Raw genomic sequence first — 18839 nt, 5'->3', positions numbered from 1 at the left:
ACCCATGACCTGCCTTACTTGTCGCCAACAGTCAACTCATGTTGAAATACGGATGACAGCGGTGCAATGATGCAAACATGGCCAGGTTTCGTATCCTGGCATTTCGATCAGTTAGTTGACATCAGTTAGTGGTAGGCTGCAACAGACCTGTAAAAATGGCTAACTTTTCAAGGAGGATCTAAAAAGAGAACTTGCTGGCAATATTCTCCTCGTTATAGTCGTACGCCGTCTTTAAAATACAACTACCTATAAATGAAGCTCTCCATTGCCACCAGTGATTGAGTTATACATCCGATCACATTTGGCAAACCGTAAACTATTTTCCCACAATTCTCTAGGCAAACTATTATTGAGGTCTAGTATTTTTTTAAAGTCCTAGGAGTGTGCACAGTATTGTGACGGTCGCTTGCGATTCAAAGTAACAACAGAGTATAGGTTCTGGGTCATGCATTAGGGTGACACATTTAGGTGTATAATATGCATAAGATAAGAAAGGTAGATGGTGGGGACTGAAATAGAGTAGGAGGACTTTGAAGGCCCCTTGGAGCTTGGTAGTGGCATACCATCCTGCTGAGGCGGTGACACTTCTTCATCCGCTGACCCACCCGCCATATTTAAAGATCATTGGTATATGGGCATGGATTTTCTGCTGACACAGCAGGGACACTTTTGGCAAAGTTGCTCTATGGTGAGTAATTGTAATATAGTTGTTTGTCTTTTGGTTGTTTTTTTGCTAGAGCCAAGATGCTCCAGTGTACGTCGACTTAAATATTATTGCAACAATATTAACACAAATGCCCTGTCTAGTAAGAAAAAAGCACAATCCAACCAGGAACACCTACGGAAAAGCTTGAACATGTTGACATCCAGTCTACACCACTCCGTATTTCCAACATCCAGCACATTCCAACCAAGAATCCCTTCTGAAAGCCATCAACAAGTTAACTCCCGGTCTACACCACTCAGTCTATTCAACTTCTATCATGTTCCAACCAGTAATACCATCCACAAACCATGAACATATTAATACTCCAGCAAGTCAATGCAGGGCACTTCCCAACCAAGAATACGTTCCAGAAAGAATGAACTATTTGATACCGATTCTACACTACCCAGAAGATTCAACATCAAACTGTATCCAATCAAGAATACCATCCAAAACTATAAACAATTTATTACAAGTCTGTTCAACATCTAGCTGTAACCATCCAAGAATACCCTCCGAAAACTAGGCCTGGGCAGTGAACCTTTCTCCGTTCGCAGAGTTTTCTGCACTCCGCAGAGTTAGCGCAGAAAACTCCGCTTCGCGATGTTCAGCTGAGTTTTTTTCCCGCTCCTGATCGCGAGCGGTAAGTTCGCAAGCGCGGGCTGCCGCTCGGGTAGAATTTCTACCCTAGCGGCAGGAATACCAGCACAAACTGCAGTTCGCACTGCGCTTCACCACTTGTGGAACTTCGCGCAGTTTTTTGTAACTTCCTGGAGTTCCGCTTAGAAAAAAAACTCCGCGAACTACGCCCAGGTATACCGAAAACCAATATCAATAGCTTGCGTAGGCTTTAGTCTACCATTACCAGGACCGGAAGACAGTATCAGAAACATACCTCCACAAGAACCCAGACTCCGGTCTGCAAAGAAAACATCAGAATCATTTGCAAAGGCTCCCTAAGACAACCCGGAGCCCTACAATGCCATAGTGGTATATGGCAATCACTTAAAGACTTGCTGTGCCCTACCCCAGGAGGGACGAATGATCTTAAAATGTCAGAAGTGGATTTTTGAAATTGAGCTACATGTGCCTATCAGAAAAAACACAAGAGGAAATCCCCTGATTAATTAATATACCAATAGAAGCCTCAAAAATGAACATGCAGTTAGAAGAGCCAGCTGCAATAAACCATAATAGCCTCCAATGAAGCTCATTATAGATTAAAATAATATATATACTAGGACTGAATCCCGTCAAATGCTTTTCCAGCTTGTCAACTGGAATTTCAGCAGCGCTGAGCTCTAATAGAAAAAAGTAAGTAAATAGGAGAACCAACTAAGGAACAAATAAATGTGCAGCTACAAAAGAACTGTGTATTTCTTGAATTTGCATTGAATAATCCACTATAGACGAACCCAAGCGCAGGCGAATGCAACTAACAATAAAGATGTAGCCGGTGTAGACACATTTCAGGAAAGGTAACAAAAGCCAGCCCAGGGAAAATTGCTTTCTTTTTACAATGAATTATTGTGCATTGCAATTTGCATGCTCTCAGATAATCATCAAAAAACTAAATTACAGGTCTGCAGAATACACTGGCGCCAAAAACACAGGCCTGGCTTTAAAATTGTATTGCTCCAGTCTCTCCCCAACCTATCAGTGTCAAACAAAAAACAGCAGATAAGAGATTACTGTTATTTTTTAGGATTTGTGGCATTTTTGATGTATAGTATTGCACCTATTGTGCCACCGAATCAGACAAAAACGGATATTAACGCTGAAAGAAGACCAGCATTTTTGGTTCCCCCTGGCACTCGCGTCAATATCCGCAATGAGGATTGTGATTGGTTTCCAGCTTTTGGAATAACCGGGGTGGTTTTTCATGTTAGCGTATAGTGACCCAGCGGATGGGAATATCCGCCTTTGGTGCCTGCTTAGAGTACAGACTGGCGAAAAAAGTGAATTATCACCTACATAAACTGCCTTCTAAACATTTTTTTTTTTTTTTAAGAGAGTTTTATATAGCGCGAACTAGACCGTAGACATCGGGTATCAGAGCACTTTAGATGAGCACCAGTTTCGTTACAGAAGGACACATTCATTTTTGGTAGGCTCGGGGAGATTAGGTGATTTGCCCAGAATCACAGGATGTTGAGTGTCGTTGCCGAGACTCGAACCCGGTTCCCCAGCTTCAAGGTCGGCCACTCTAGCCGTAAGGCTATATCCTCTCAAGGCTACACGGACTCTATGGTGCCGCTACCCCCCTCCCCCAAGGTATCTGACCTCCAATAGCACCTTCTGTCCTATCGCACACAGAATGCGAATATTCTACACTTTTCTCGTTGCTTGTGATTGCGCGGACTGATGCGTAGAAGTGAAAAGCGCATTCAAATCCTCTATGGATCACTGAATGAATAAAACAAAAACAACCAGCTAGATCGTGCAGTGGGTTGTCGTGCCTTCTGCAGGCATTTTTGTGCAATCTGCAGGTCACCGGTGTGAATCACGGTAGGGCCTTGGGCCCTTCAGATTTCAATAAACTGTATAGCATGGAGTTGGGAACATGTGTCATGTGCTGTATGACCAAGATGCAAAACTGTCAAGCAAAACACATTTCTGCTTCTATCCCGAGAGCCCCGCTTCTTCCATTTAAGAATAAATAAAAAAAATGCTTTGAGACCTGCAGCAAGCAAGATAAATTTCCGATGGATAGTCACTAGTTAGTGTAAATCAATATAAACATTTTGCATGGGCATTTTGCTGATGATCAATATGTTTATGGTCTAAAGAGCATATTTGAAAACAGCTAGACATCTAAATGTATTATACTATAGCAACATTTCACATATTTTGTCAGATTTAATACTTCCAGCCGTTGTCATTAGAACATTGTTGTGTGGCCACGAGCAGTGATGCAGTCCAGTGCGATTTGTCCAGCGTGAACAACTTGGCCAAGCTCTTAGTCATTCATTGCCTACTAGACTTGGCTTTGGTGAGCACATTTCATCTCCTCTGCTTCAATTTCATAGGCACTATCTGTCCAGATGGCTGTTTCAGAGCATGATTATAATAATACAAAGTTCATGCCCTTCCACACTCATAGAAACGTGCGGTAGAGTACGCTGAAGTAGTTTACAATTGCAGTTTTTGTCATCTCCGGACAACCCTGAGGCCATATTGTAGGAAGTGCCCCAGGAGCACAACTGGCATATGTGCCCACTCTATGCGCCCTAGGGTATTAAAGAAGGGGCCGCAGACGCTTGCGCTGCCCAGTCTGTAATACTGATGGCACTGACACACATGTAGCACCAGCGCTATTGTGAGAGGGCGTTTACTCGTTTGCATGGCGGTGTGGCCCCAAGCAAATGAGGGCATCACTTTGCCTCTGCTCCCATGCCGTATTACCAATGTGGGTGCAGAGGCAAACATGGAGCTTTCGAGGTGCAACGCACGCCACAAAAAGGTCGCACCCTGTCAGTGCGCCCCCTATGGTCCACTCTCTCCTGCATCCAGTAGAGTCGACTTCACTGCCAGCAGAAAAAGCCCATCTTCATATTGTACACAGTTCTTTGGAGTCATCTGGCTCACTCAGCCAGGCCTGGATTTCTAGCCAACATAATTATGCATTATGGGTAGCACAGATTTCCTTTTCATACTCTAATCATAGGTTTAAATATCCTGGCATGCAAAGTCATGCTAGATTGAAAGCTGGAACTGGATAAACTGGTCAAATAAGGCAGGAAAAATCCATTACAACGCAGGCATTACAACGCAATGCCTTCACAACGTGGTCAAAACAATGCAGGATGAATTACAACGCATATCCCTCACTGACCAGCACCTTCCCTGAGGTAAGCACCCGGCGGTGTTAGAATAGTAATTTTCGTTGTAATAGAATATGTGTTGTAATGGCTTGTGTTGTAGTGGCATGCATTGTAATGGAAGCTGAGTTGTATTGACTGTTTTGTAAATGTATGCGTTGTAATAGTTTGCGTTGTATTGTCATACATTCAAATGAGGCATGCAACTACCGAAGAGCTGTGGCAGACCACCTTGTTTTGCCAGACTGCCCAGGTTGTAGAGGACCCCAAGTCCCACTTTGTATTTCTATAGGTCAGGATCAGTCTTCTCAATACTGAGGGGGCGGGGATTGAATTCTATTTCTGTCGGCATCAGCTCCAATCACTCATGGTCACTGGAGTACACGTGGCATGCCCGGCACCTTGAGAAAGCTTTGAGCATCGCTCGTGTTCACCGTTCACTTCTTGAGTGAATGAGTCCATGCTCCTGTCATTTGTTCTGAAGACCGACCTGAAAAGGCTTCAAAGAAAATTTCCTTTTTCATTTCTCACATAACAGCAAAACACAAGGATCATGACAAGCCAGGGTTGTCAACCGGCAAGTCCAAAGAGATGATTAATTCATCACCAAAGTCCCCCGCAGCGATGCAGCTTCAAAGCAGAAGGCTTCTAGCCTGTGCCTGATTGGCCCCCAACACCTCATCCAAACACATCAGAGATCAAACCACTTTGGTAAATCACTTTTGCTTTTTACATAACTGAATTCAGAAATTAAAGTGACAAACACACCCAGCGTTCATGTCTATACAGACCGCAAAGGTTTGCAACTGCATGTACGCAGCATGTCTTAGTGCGTAGCACGTCTCTGTACGCAGCCCGTCTCTGTGCGTATGACTCAACATGATGAACTCCGCGGCGTCATCGACCACAGTCATATCGATGTCTGTCACAATGTGCACACATGATCCGATAACTGCCCACGGGACTAGAGGTCAATTGTAATTTAAAGCTATTGTCTCTCTTTTTCGATACTGATCTGTGTCCGAGTTGAGAATGGTCGTTTGCAACAGTGGTTGAGCAGACCACAGTCTCTCTCTGAATGAATACCAGTTATAGCTTGGAAGAACTTCAGTACCTTCTTGGCAAGATGGGATACCAGGCATTTAGGACACTGGTCACAGGGGCCCAAAGGGGCTCTTCTATGGTAATAAGAAGTTTAGAATTTAGATATTTGGCTTCTCTTTGAAGACTGTACCCAAGATGAGCTCAGGTTCATGCAACGGGTCGGAGACGAGATAGCAAAGCATAAGTAGCGTTGTCTGTATCCAGGGCCCATTATTCGAGAGCCACATTTGTTGTAACCTCCACCATGCATCACATATCTGCTAATGGGTAAGGCTTAGATGGGCAGCTGGCTGTATGGGTTGGTCGAGCTTGCGACTGGTACGCGGTGCGGAGTGTCAGTGAGAGGCTTGTCCTACTGTTCCATAGCACTGGCACTCAGACTCTGTAGGCAGGGTTCCTCGCCAGTTCTGTGTACATTGCAAAACACTGCTATACATTCCCAGCTAGGAGGCCTACAATACCAATCTAGCAGGGAATTAGCCCTATTCACTTATGCTGGCTTAGTCAGGCTAGACTAGACACCCTGGAGACAATCTCTGTAATCAAGCCTATGTGTCACACAACCTCAGCCTAAAGCAACAACAACACATTTACAGGAAGTGTGTGGGGTTCCATGACCTACAGTGCCCCAATGTATCCCCGATGCACTAGCTTCCATATGACATACATACATAAGAGGAGCTCAGGAATTCTAAGCCACTTGGCCAAAGAGTGCAGATGTGCTTCCATGACCTTCAATGCCCCAATGAACCGCCAAAGCAGTAACCTCCAGACGTCATACACAATAGAGGAGATCAGGAATATTAAACCACTCGGCCAAGGAGTGCAGATGTGCTTCCTTGGCCAAGGAGTGCAGATGTGCATTCATGACCTTCAGTGCCCCAATGAACACCCAAAGCAGTAACCTCCAGAATCCATACACAATAGAGAAGATCTGTCTAAGGCCCTTGTCCAAGGAGTAAGCATACAGTTCCATGAATTTCAGTGCCCATATGTACCCCAGATGCAGTAACCGCCAGAGGTCTTGTGTAACAGAGAAGATCAAGAATATTAAGCCACTTGTCCCCACGAAAAAATAGCCGGCAGAGGTCATACGCAATTGAGGATCTCAGGAACACTATGGCACTTGGCCAAGGAGTGCAGATACGCTCCATAGGGGACATGGAAAGGGGTTTGGATAAGTCGAGAGTGGCAACGGTCTTTCACAATCACACTAAGCTCAAGGTAAGGAATCAAAATGACCTTGACCTCGAAGAGCGAACCACCAGCTTTCTTGGACGGCTTCTAGCTCAGGAGATTGGATGCCATCAAAGATATGGAGCCAGACCATAACTATAGCTACTTGTGGTGCATGGGACAACAGTTATTAGCTTAAAGTATTATGTCTAAGTGGAGAGGTCATTTTAGCCATTTTAGTCCTCTGCTTTGTTTTCTGTTGTCATCTCTGGCCACTGGTTATGTGTTTGTCTTCTGTGTCTAACACTGCATAAACCCATGCGTAGCTGAGCTAAAAATCAATAATATCTCACGTATGTATATTGAGACAGTTGGCGTTCGGCTAGCTAAACAAAATATAAACGTCTTTTATCAGAAAAAAGGAATAAAGCCATGCCATAGTTAGACCTGTTACTTTGTCAGGCAGGTTCTCAATGAAACTCTGATCTTCCTGCAAATGTAATTGGGAGTTTGGCGTATTTCCAGATATTGTCTCTTGCCATTGATTTGTAGCAGTTCGTATACCTCTCAGTGAGGCTTAGTTTGATGTTCACTACCACACACCTGTGCCTCAATGGAACACATAATCAAATAATATACTGTAAAATCAGTTCAGTTTCAGTTGGATGTTCCACAGACCAGATAGCCTAACCCAAGATACGTTTTCCAAGCTTAGCGTGAATGGCACTGCGCTAATTAACTCTGGTAGAAAAAAAGGCATTTGAGGTTTGCAGATGTAGAGTCGGTGGTGTAGTAGAGTGCTCCATATGAAGGAGCGGCTCTGCACCCAACTGTTGAGAACTACCTAGGGTTCCCTACTATATATATATATATATATATATATATATATATATATATATATATATATATATATATATATATATATATATATATATACATACACACTCTTGTTTTTATACACACACATTTATGCACACACTTATTTGTGTAAATAAAGGTGATAATGTATTATATTAACCCAAAGGCTTCAGCACATATTTCAGTTTAATGCTGTTCAATGCCTGCCAATAGAAAGTACACCTCTCTGGTGCACCTTGTGGTTTAGTGTGGCCAGAAGGATGCTGCTATAAGCCGTTCATCATTGTGACAGACATTCACGCAATAAATACTGGGACAGTGTCACCAGCTTTCCATCTACCTAGTCTGCATAGTTTTTCTATGTTCTTTAGGACCTTTGGAAAAGGATTTACTAAAGTGAATAATAAATGCAATAATTTATTGAATATAAAGTTAGCACAACAATGAACCAGTGCACTATAAAACTAGTTAAATAGCCCCAAATCTTTTCCCAGACTCTAAAAAACACAGATCACGGATAAAAATCACATGTTCTTTGCACTTTGAAATCTGCAAGTATAATAGGCTGTTCCCTCTCAGACTGGGTTTGCAGGCGGATTGCTTGTACACTCTGCAAAATTGTTTTTCTTAACAGCTGTTCATGGACGAGAGTAAAATGGAAAGTTGCTACAAAAGCAGTTAAAATCCAGTTTTTACGGTCAGACTGGAGAACATTATGTTGAAAGATTAGAAATGCCCGACAGCTGTGCCAGAGCATACTAAAAATCACAGAAGAAATAATATTTAGAATAGAAACACTTTCACACTGTTACAGTGAGCCGCTGTTTTCACTGTTTCTGCAGCTGAAATGGAAACATTCTTCTTAACCCCTTCGCCGCCGCAGGAATTCCGCCGCGGTGCTGGGAGGGTTTGGGGGCAGGTGCGGTGGCGCTGTGCTCGTGACGGAACTACTCCGTCACGAGCCACGGTTGAGCTCTGCTCATGACGGAGTGGTTCCGTTACGTCTCCGCCCACTGCGCTAATCGCCCGCACAGGCGGGGAATTAGCGCTGCGTGGGCGGAGCGGCCGCCAACGGCCACAGCATGACGGAACCACTCCGTCATGAGCACAGCGCAACCGTGGCTCTTGACGGAGTGGTTCCGTCATGAGCGGGAAAGGGGTTAATACCACCAATCAGAGAATCTTAAAAAGCAGATATTGAAGCCTTACATAGGCTTATTTTATTTTGCAGTTAAGTATCAATGGGGTAACCCGAAATACTACCGGACCCGGGTAAGACTACAGTACAGTGAAAAAATTGTCCCAGTAGCAACAATTTCAAGGAAAAAAGATAAGAGCACTCACGGTTTCTCATTTAAATATAATGTATATAATGCACATTACCTCTCCTTTCCTTACTACCCTCACCAACAAACTTTTCCCCTGAGCACGGCATTTTCTCTTCATTCTGAGCACCTTTATCTCAAGTGTATAAACGATTATGATGTCTTCAATAATCAGTTGATGTTTTGACAAATACATTGCATCTGTTGCAGATACATAAATGAGTAACGGTGAATGTTCTTATCTTGTTTCTTTGAAATTGTTGCTACTTGGACCATTTTTTTTTACTGTACTGTCATTTATTTAGCATGCCTCTTCACCTCTGCCACTTTTTGCTAGTGTGATTTATTGTAAGCAAATAACATTTCAAGAAAGCTTGTGGTTTTGTGATATTCAATCATGTTTATTTCTACTTTAGCCTCATGGCTTCGGCTGCTTTTGAGGTCAAAGATGCCCGGCTCCCGTAGTGACATCACCGTCTCGGCAGACGCAGAGCAGGTTGTGTGACGTCATTACATGAACCTGGCATTAGCTGCTCAGAGAAAACAGGACTAACTCTCTGTGGGAAGTCGACTGAAATAGTAAGTGAATATGTAATCCAATATAAAAGTTGGGGGCCAATGAGTAAACAAAATAATACTACAGGAGTATCGTATCGTTTCTTACCTGTCAGTGTAGTTTTGCAGCGTGAAGAATTTCTGGATTTAACATGCTGTGCGTTATTCTGCCATCTAGTGGTTGGGTCCGGAATTGTCTAATTTGTGAATGATCCCACCCAACTCTCTCTTAGTGAAAGTGCAAAGAGTGCGCATTCCTTTCTATTTATATTAATTGTGCATGAATGCTTCCTCAATATACCAATTTTTGATATTTTGGGGCCAATTCCCAAAGGCATATATGAGCATGTTAATTAGTGCTGCTAAAAGCCTTTGTGAAGTGACCCAGCTCCACAGTCTTTTCCATGCCAAATAAAACGTCAAAATACAATTTAAAAAACAAAGTATTGTAGATGTGTGGGAGTGCAGGTGTGGTTTGTGTGGGCAAAGGGATGCCTCAATGTGCATGTTTGTGAGTGCCTTGAGGTGTGTGCCTGTTAGTGCTTAATTTGTGCCTGAGTTTGCAGGTGATGGGCACTGGCCTTCATTTATCGGTGACCGTGATCTATCTTTCAACATCAAACTTTGATCCAGAATGACAGAGAGGAAGGAGGAGGAGGAGGAAGATAGGATAAACAGTGACAGAGGGAAAGCAATGATGAAATCCCGACAACACCAGCAGCCGGTTTCCCAGATAAAGAGAGAGAGAGAGAGAGAGAGAGAGAGAGAGAGAGATACAGAGAGAGAGATACAGAGAGAGAGAGAGAGAGAGAGAGAGAGAGAGAGAGAGAGAGAGAGAGAGAGTGTGTGTGTGTGTGTGTGTGTGTGTGTATGTGTATATATATATATATATGTATATTATTTTTCACAAATTAAGCACTGGTGTATGTGCATGCCTAACACTTTTGTGTGCGTTATAGTGTGATTTTGTCGTGGACCCTTTGCGCATACAGGTTTGTGCATATGCCTGTGTTTCACCGTGCCAGCACGCGCTCTCGCTTTACCTTGCTGTTGTCCCACTCCTGGGTCTTCATCTGGGTGTGTATGAGCTCATATGATGGTTCCATTGCATCCAAGTCTGGCTTCGGGTAGCCTGGGATCACGTTGTGCAGCTGGAATCCAAATGTGAGCAGCCAGCTGTTGACATCTGGAATGGGCGAGACAAAAATAGAAAGAAGGCACCAGTTACTCTGGTGTGATGTCATCACCTTAGGTGACCGATGACGCGCACGCTGCAAGTGGTCAAGGCAACGCGTGCAGATGAAGGTACCGCTCCCCAGGCAAGCAGCGCGCTTAAAGGAGCTCACTCATTGGACGGCTCACAGTAGAGCGGGGTCAATTTCTTCAACGCATAATGAGTAGAACAATGTGCATCCCTGTATGGGAGGCCTTAAATGGAGCGTCTGCAGAGCATATGGATGGGAATGCCAAGCATTAGCCACTCTCTGAAGCAGGATCTGCAAACCCCTAAATGGCAATCAATTGTCGGGTTAATGAGTCACAATTTTAAAACCAACCCCAATTTATTAGTCCCTTTTATAATGTCCTAGATAACTAAGCTGGGGCTAAGATCAAATGAAATGCTTAATTTACCGTAGGCTTACACGAGTTTTAGAAGCTGCCTTTAATAAGGTCACTATTAGCATGAGGTTGGATTAATTTATTTGGAGCGCATCAATAAAACGGTAAGTTGTAAAAGAAAATGCCTCGCGCACGCCTCGGCATCCACAGGAGAGAGACATTACTGGGGAAAAAACTATTTATTTCTAAAAAGGGCAAACTAACTGGAACAGAAATGTTAAGCATTCATAATACTTATTTTTGTTTATTATCTATGGTTAAGGCAACATATAAAAACATTCCATTCAATAAAAGGACATTCTTCATATCTGTACTTTAGAGAATTGGTAGCTAGCTCAGTCAAGTAGGTATCAGTGTCACATGTGCCCTGTCCTGCTGCACCCCAAATATGGCTGTTTTTACTACGTCCAGGGATGAGGCATTGGGGGAGGGGCAGGGAGGCAAGCAAATAAACATTTTCTTGTGCGGTAATTGGCACATGCAATTAAAAACCCCATTAAAAAGGTTGGGGTAAGAAACAGTGACAGGGAAGTGGACACTGCCAGAAACCTAAGCACATGGCTTGGAAATATAGGTGGTCAGCAGACTACCTCTTCTGGGCGTGACTAATTCTTTAGAGCACCGCATCTCTCACCGCTTAACCTGATGGACCCTTAGCTTTAATGATGAGCGACATCTTGGAATGGTCACATTTATTTACACAAGCGTGTGGTGCTCCAAACCCTAAACGTGTGATCACACGTATAGGCTTTTGAGAACCGTGTCCTATTTATTAAGTATTTAATCATATTCAGTCAGTTTCTAGGTGCTCCAAATTTGAGCATATATAGGAGTGGGTCACGTTCTTTGCCCAGGGTCACACAGTGCAAGCAAGTGTTGAAGGTGCAGTAGGTGCTGGGACTCAGGTCTCCAGGATCTCAAGCGGCACCAGACCACCAGTCCTCCTAAACTGGTCGTCTGCCCCCAACAGAGAGTGCTGATAAACCAAAGGAAGCAGGGCAGGTTTCCCTGAAGTGGACTACGGAACCAGGTAAAGGACAAAAGAGACCTCCGGCCTTGACCTCTGGCATCATTTTTCACCACTTCTACCAGCGCCACTGATTTTCGGCAAATCCGTTCTTCTTTATACATTCACAAGTGAAACTTATAAACTGCATTCAGGAGCAGGAAAATATGTTTTACGTTTGTGCAAAATATTAATAAAAAAGTCAAAAGATCCAGGCACCAGGAGAAAAATCCTTTGACGGCAAAACATATTCCTCTCCTCACAGTTTCCTTCCAGATGCAATAACTCGCCACCACGCTTCATACAAAGTTCATTTAAGGGCACAGAAAGGCGAGTGCTTAATGCAGCCAGATGTAATGAAAATGCTAGCACAACCCATCGGGGTTTCTGAGGCTGGCAGGTGAGCTCTGCGCCATGAAGTGAACAAAGCCTGAAGCATGCTTTCAAGGGCCCCTGCTTCCACACCCATCTTTTCGATCCCACTTGGGCTCCACACACGTAGGGCACCCCTCTTTTCTGTGTTATGCTTTAAAAGTGAAATTCAAGTTGAGGTGAGACAGTGAGCGGCTAAGCGAACGACTGCGGCACTGTGTAAGTGGCGGAGATACTGCGTGAGGCCCTAATTAATGTAGGTTTTTGTGAATTTACTTTCAAGTTAGGTGTACAAACTAACAAATTCCTCGCCATGATTCACATAAGCAGGACTGGTGGAATTTTTGAACTCATAAGGGGCACTTAATGTTGTAATCCACTATTACTCATTCGCAACTATGGAAGCCGGGGCGGGAATGCGGGCGTCTCCCGGGCGCTCACCATGCATTCATAGGGGAGTGGAGCAGCAGCACTTTTCTCTAATGCAGGATTAAGAACCTTTCAATGATGAGAGAAGGAAGGAACCAGTCCTATATATTATAGGGTGTAAAAAAAAAAAGTGGGTTTTCCATAAGAATATATTTTCACTGTGGAGATTAAAAGAAAAACAGTAAAGAGGTTACACATGCTAAGGGGTATTTCCTCATCATCTGCACAAAGAAAATTATCAAGTTATGGATATTCCGCATACGTTCCTTTTATGGTTTGGGGTAATCGTCAACATCCACAACGGGGCAAGACCTCCAGAAGTTCTCCTGGGCTCCTTTGTAAATACAATCAAAGTCAATGACTGTGCGGAATGTAGTAGTAAATCGATGGGAGTAGATATAATAATAATAATTCACATTTGTAAAGCGCGAACAATCACCCGTAAGGGTCTCTAGGCGCTGGGGGCCGTGGGGAAGATTAAGCAAGCTATTGCCCGGAGTCACATGGTGCTGGGCTAATCTGCCTCCGGCGCCGGGGATCCAACCGCGATCCCCAGATTCCGGAGTAAGTCACCCTGGCCGCGGTGCCACACCTCACACTTCTCAACCCCAGTTGGGTCCTGAGGGAGTAATGAGGGGGTGAGTGACCGAATGAATGAGCGAGTGAGTGATGGGGTGAGTGTGCGAATCATGAGAAAGATGGACTTTGATTTTTTGCACGCTCAGCATCTGCAAAGGGAAAGGCGCTATATCTGCGATATTCCTGAATGAGCATTATTCTACTATCTTAGTTTTAATTAACAGAAATAAGATAATATGTTGGTGGAGCTTAAGAGGCCGGAGGAGGGCATTATGGTTTCTTGGCCAGGCCAGGCCAGGTAATACCTTTAGGAATTATATGTATTGCCTAGCCTAAGAGGTCCAGGGAGGCAGTATTTTTCGTACAATCGCTCATCGTAACAGAGAAAATGACTGGATAGTTGGACTTTGCTTCAGAGATAGGATGTTAGAAATATTTCTTCTGTAACCATTTGGTTAATAGACTACGCATGGGTCTATATTTGTGGATTCCCTGAATTCCCACATTGCTTCTCAATTCCCAACACCCTCTTAGATTACTCTCTCCCACCAGACTATTCCATGTGTGAGTGCATGCAACAGGAAGCAGAAGGGCAGACCAGTAGGCTGAACCATGGACTCCTAAACCACATCTTTGGTATGCCTCTCATTTTAGGTAAACTTGAAATGTTAGATTGGAAATATATCCTCAACAAAAAAAAAATGCTCGACTCATGGTGAAGCACAATCGGGGGTGAATGGCAGATCCAAATATTCAGTGGGTTATTATTTGGAACAATTTACTACTTGAAGCCTTTTAACACGGAAACTGTATTGTTTTTAAGGGACAGCAGATGTTAATGTATTAGGTGTCCCTTTCTACCAGATCAAAATTCTTTCATTAATGCGTATTACGAGTATCTACTCATAGTGTTACCTCAGCTCCTAATGAAAGGGGCAAAGATTTAACACGTTGTGGATGCCTCCTGTCATGAGAGTTTTTTCCAACTGAGAAAATGAAGTTGTAATAGTGACCCTAATAATCAGCACAGGTGAGGGGACGACTCTTCGTATCTGAAGGACACCAGTCACATGACTGGACACTGCTGCGGGGAGCCCAGCGGGATAGGAAGAGGGACATAAAGTGAATGCTAGATCAGTGGCGGCCGGTCCATTGGGGCTGAGGGGCCACGCCTCTCCACCTTTTGCCCCTCACATACAGTGTCTGTCAGGCTGAACAAATGTCAGCCTGACAAACACTGTTCATTTTAGGTCAGGCAGCCAGGAGCCAGACATGCGCTTAATACACAGGCAGCCAGACATGCGCTTAATACACAGGCAGCCAGATATATGCTAAATACACAGGCAGCCAGACATACGCATTTGGCGCAGGCTCCTGGCTGCCTGAGCTGAACTTTGCTGGGCTGAGGAAGTCACAGCTCCTGTGGGCGAGACCTCCTCAGCTCAGCAAAGATCCCCGAGGCCCTCCCCTCAGTGATGAGGGGCAGCGTCGCTGATTGTCTCACACCTGGGCGAATCAGTTTTAAGCCCTGAATCGCCAAGGGTCGAGTGTCAATCAGTGACACTTCATCACAGAGTGGGGTAGGGTCAGCCGTATCACTGACCCCATCCCACTCTGTGAGGACGTAGGGACTGCTGGCTTCCCTTGGTCAGCCACTGAGGGGAGGCAGCAGTCCCAAGTCTCCTGGGACCTCCAAGGCAGAGCTGCAGGCAAGTATGTGTGTGTTTTTTTAAATTAATGTTTTGTGTGTGCGTGTTTGTATGAATGTTTGGTAATGAGTATTGTGAATGTATGTGTTTGTGTGTGCTAACATGTGTATGTGCTGGAGTGGGTTTTTCCTTAAAAATTATATACCCCCTTTATTCTTTTGGTTTGAATTAAAACGAATAACTGTTTAATAATAATAGTATTAATGGTTTGCTGTGTACGATTGACCAACATTACTAAATTTAAGAAAACACACGTGGGAATGCATTTGCATGGCTTAATTAATATGTAAACTAAATTTCGTACGCATACTAATAATAGACAATTAGAATTTGCATGTTATATGTTGCTTTTGTGATGTATTTTGGTGATTTGTGCTTTTATATGTGAATATAATCCGCAATAAGTGTTGCTTTTGCTAGATAAATACACACACATAAGGGGTTTAGTGAGGGAATAACATTTAAATAGTCATTTCCATGTATTAATTACGTTTTTGTGTTTCTTTGCTTAAGTTGACCTTTCCGGAGTGGCCACAAAATGGCTGCCATCCCTATTTGACAGACTGACGATATGATGAAGTCACTGGGTGAAGTGCGCATGCGTCGCTACTTGCAACAGCGGCCTGTGATTGACCCCAAACAGACGGTGCCACCCAAGGTCACACCGGGCTGAGAGCCAGATGCCCTGAATGGACAAAAAGAATGATACAAATTACCAAAGGAATATGGAACTATATCTAAAGAAACATTATGTGCCTGGGAATCAGGAAGGGTGATCATGGATCGACCATTCAAATGTGTTTAAGACATATGTTGTAACAATTTTGTCGTTGAATTCATTATAAAAACCCATAGAATAGAGAGGTTGTACGGCTTTTTCCAAATTTCCTGATGTTATTCTGACGGAGAGGACGGTGACACTGCAGGACAGCTGTTTGCCCGAGACTCTGACAGACTGATCAGATGCCCAATTACTTTATGAACTGATTGATCGCTTTATGGGCAAAGAGACAAGAGATCTGAATTTGACTTAGAGGACGACATTTAGCCAGAATAGGTAAATATGATAATGCGAAACTGAATGACTAATGACTTTTCCATGCATTTATTTTAGATAAATTCTTACATTAATTATAAGAACTGTGTCGGGTTGTTATTTAAGAAATGTATTGATGTATAAAGTTTAGAGAATTAGGTGTCACTTCACACAGCAACTAAGCTGATCCATGGCCTATCCATGGGAGGAATTACTAGGTTAATGATTTAGATCCTGGTGAGGTAGGGAAGAATAGGTGAATTTATAGGGATTTCGTGTATTTCCTCTCATTACAGCGTATGGAGTGAGAATCACCTCTTAAGTACTATAGATCTATAGGGAATGAATGTTGGTGTTATGGGCCCCACCAGTGAATGAATGAATGAATGTGATTGTAGAGATCTATGGTCTGTGACGTAAAGAGGGATTTAGTATTCCACGCTGCATCAGTTTTTCTGGTAGCAGAATGATGGTTCGCTATTGTTTTGGGTTTAGTGACGTTTGCTTGTAAATAGCTTATTGATTATTGATTGGTATTGATTTATGTACTAACACTCTATGTTGAGTTACGTTGAGTTTTATGTTGTATGCACGGCTTCTGGGATGTAGGAAGTCGGGAATTGGTAACAGTTCCGTAGCAGAGCAGAGGTAAAGCGCTGCTCTCGGGAAAGACGGAATTGTGGTTGCCCGTAGGTACACGGGAAAAACGTGTGACAATTGATGTTGCACGGCGCATTGTTTGGGTTCGATTCGGCAGCATCGTCGTGTGTTGCCATTAGTGATATTCTCGGTGTGAGAGAAGTGTGTATGATAGCAAAGAGTTACCTGTGAAATTTTGGTCTTAGGTACCAGGAAACCAAATGGCATACCGATAACGCTTACTACTGAAAAGGTAGCAGGTATATTCTGAGCTTGCTAGAAGGACAAAGTAGAGGGAAGCGCTACTTTGTTAACGTATGGTAAATTCTGTAGTAGGGCAGAGGCAAGCGCTGCTCTCGAGAAAGACAGAAATCTGTGTGAATGATCTACATTTTCCCTGTATGACAGTGTGTGTATGAAAAAGGCATTTTGATTCATGGCGAACCTCTAGTGTCATTTAATATTAGAGAAGCGGTTAGTTGATGCTTGTTAGAAGGGTAAAGTAGAGGGATGTGCTACTTTAACAACGGAAGTAACGATTCCGTAGTAGGACAGAGGTAAGTGCTGTTCTCGAGAAAGACTGAATTCTCGCGAGAAAGGTCTTTTGCTGTTCTTTGGTTAGTGAGAAACGTGGACCCGGTAATAATTACTGTAAAAGAAGGAGTAAGTTATCCGAATATTTCTCAGTATAGATTGACACCTGAAATAATTGAAGGAGTAACTCCAATAATTGAGAAAATGATCAAACAAGGAATTCTGAGAGAGATAATGAGTAGTCCATGTAATTCACCCATAATGGGCCTGAAGTTCAGAATAGTGCAAGACCTGAGAAAAGTGAACAAAATTGTTGTGCCATGTTGTCCCATTGTACCAAATCCATCAGTGATTTTGTATCAGATTCCCCATGATGCAGAATGGTATACAGTGATTGATCTGTGCCATGCCTTCTTTTCCATCCCATAGCATCACGACAACCAGCAAATTTTTGCATTTCGTTTTGGAGATCGTATTTTGGCATGGTGCCGAATCCCACAGGGATATACAGAAAGCCCCTCAATATTTAATCAATTGTTGAAGAAGTCATTGGAAAGTTTGCAAATGCCCGAAAGCTCAGTACTGGTAAAGTACATCGACGACCTCCTTGTGGCGTCGAAAACACGTGAAGCTTGTGAGGTAGACACTATAGCCTTACTAAGTCATTTGGCAGATGGAGGACTAAAAGTGTCACCAGCAAAACTGCAGTATTGTAAGAAAGAAGTACAGTATTTGGGACATAACATTGAAAAAGGATTGAGGAAAATAACAATAGACAGAATCAGAATCATAAAAGGAATGAGAGCCCCCATGACCCAATGAGAAGTGAGAATGTTTCTGGGAATGGTAGGGTACTGCCGCCAGTGGATCAGCAACTTCTCGCTGATTGCAAAACCTCTGGTACGGCTGACAAGGAGTGATGTAAAAGATCCCCTTGAATTGAACAAGGTAGAATTGGCAGCATTCAAACGATTGAAAGATGGATTGTGTGAAGCCCCGGCATTGGGTATGCCTGATTATGAAAAAGAGTTTGAGTTATACTGCAGTGAGAGAAATAGATGTGCACTTTCTGTGTTGATTCAGAAGCATGGAAGATTGAGAAGACCAATTGCATATTATTCATCAATGCTTGACCCAGTAGCCGTAGGTTTACCTGGCTGTTTGAAAGCAGTAGCTGCAACATGTCGAAGCTTGGAGCAGAGTGAAGGAATTGTGATGGGATATCCTTTGAAAATGTTTGTACCTCATGATGTGGCGATTCTCTTAACAAGGAGTCGTACTCAGTATATGACCCATAGTCGGCTGACTAAGTATGAAAAGGTTATCCTAGGTGCAACAAATGTGAGCCTTGCGAGATGTGTGAATGTGAA

General features: G+C 43.3%; 1 protein-coding gene across 1 annotated transcript in view; it reads right to left on the bottom strand.

The window, feature by feature from the left end:
- TENM4 (teneurin transmembrane protein 4) overlaps nt 1–18839 on the bottom strand; it is a 1193139-nt gene that overhangs the window by 10812 nt on the left and 1163488 nt on the right. The window contains exon 34 of the mRNA XM_085623238.1: nt 10589–10731. Within this exon, the coding sequence (XP_085479364.1) occupies nt 10589–10731 (143 nt within the window). The remainder of the gene's footprint in view (nt 1–10588; nt 10732–18839) is intronic.

The sequence above is a fragment of the Triturus cristatus genome, chromosome 8 (assembly GCF_964204655.1).
Source record: "Triturus cristatus chromosome 8, aTriCri1.1, whole genome shotgun sequence".
In the NCBI taxonomy this organism is placed as follows: Eukaryota; Metazoa; Chordata; class Amphibia; order Caudata; family Salamandridae; genus Triturus; species Triturus cristatus.
Note: the sequence above shows the minus strand (reverse complement) of the source record. Positions and strands in the feature narration are given on the sequence as shown.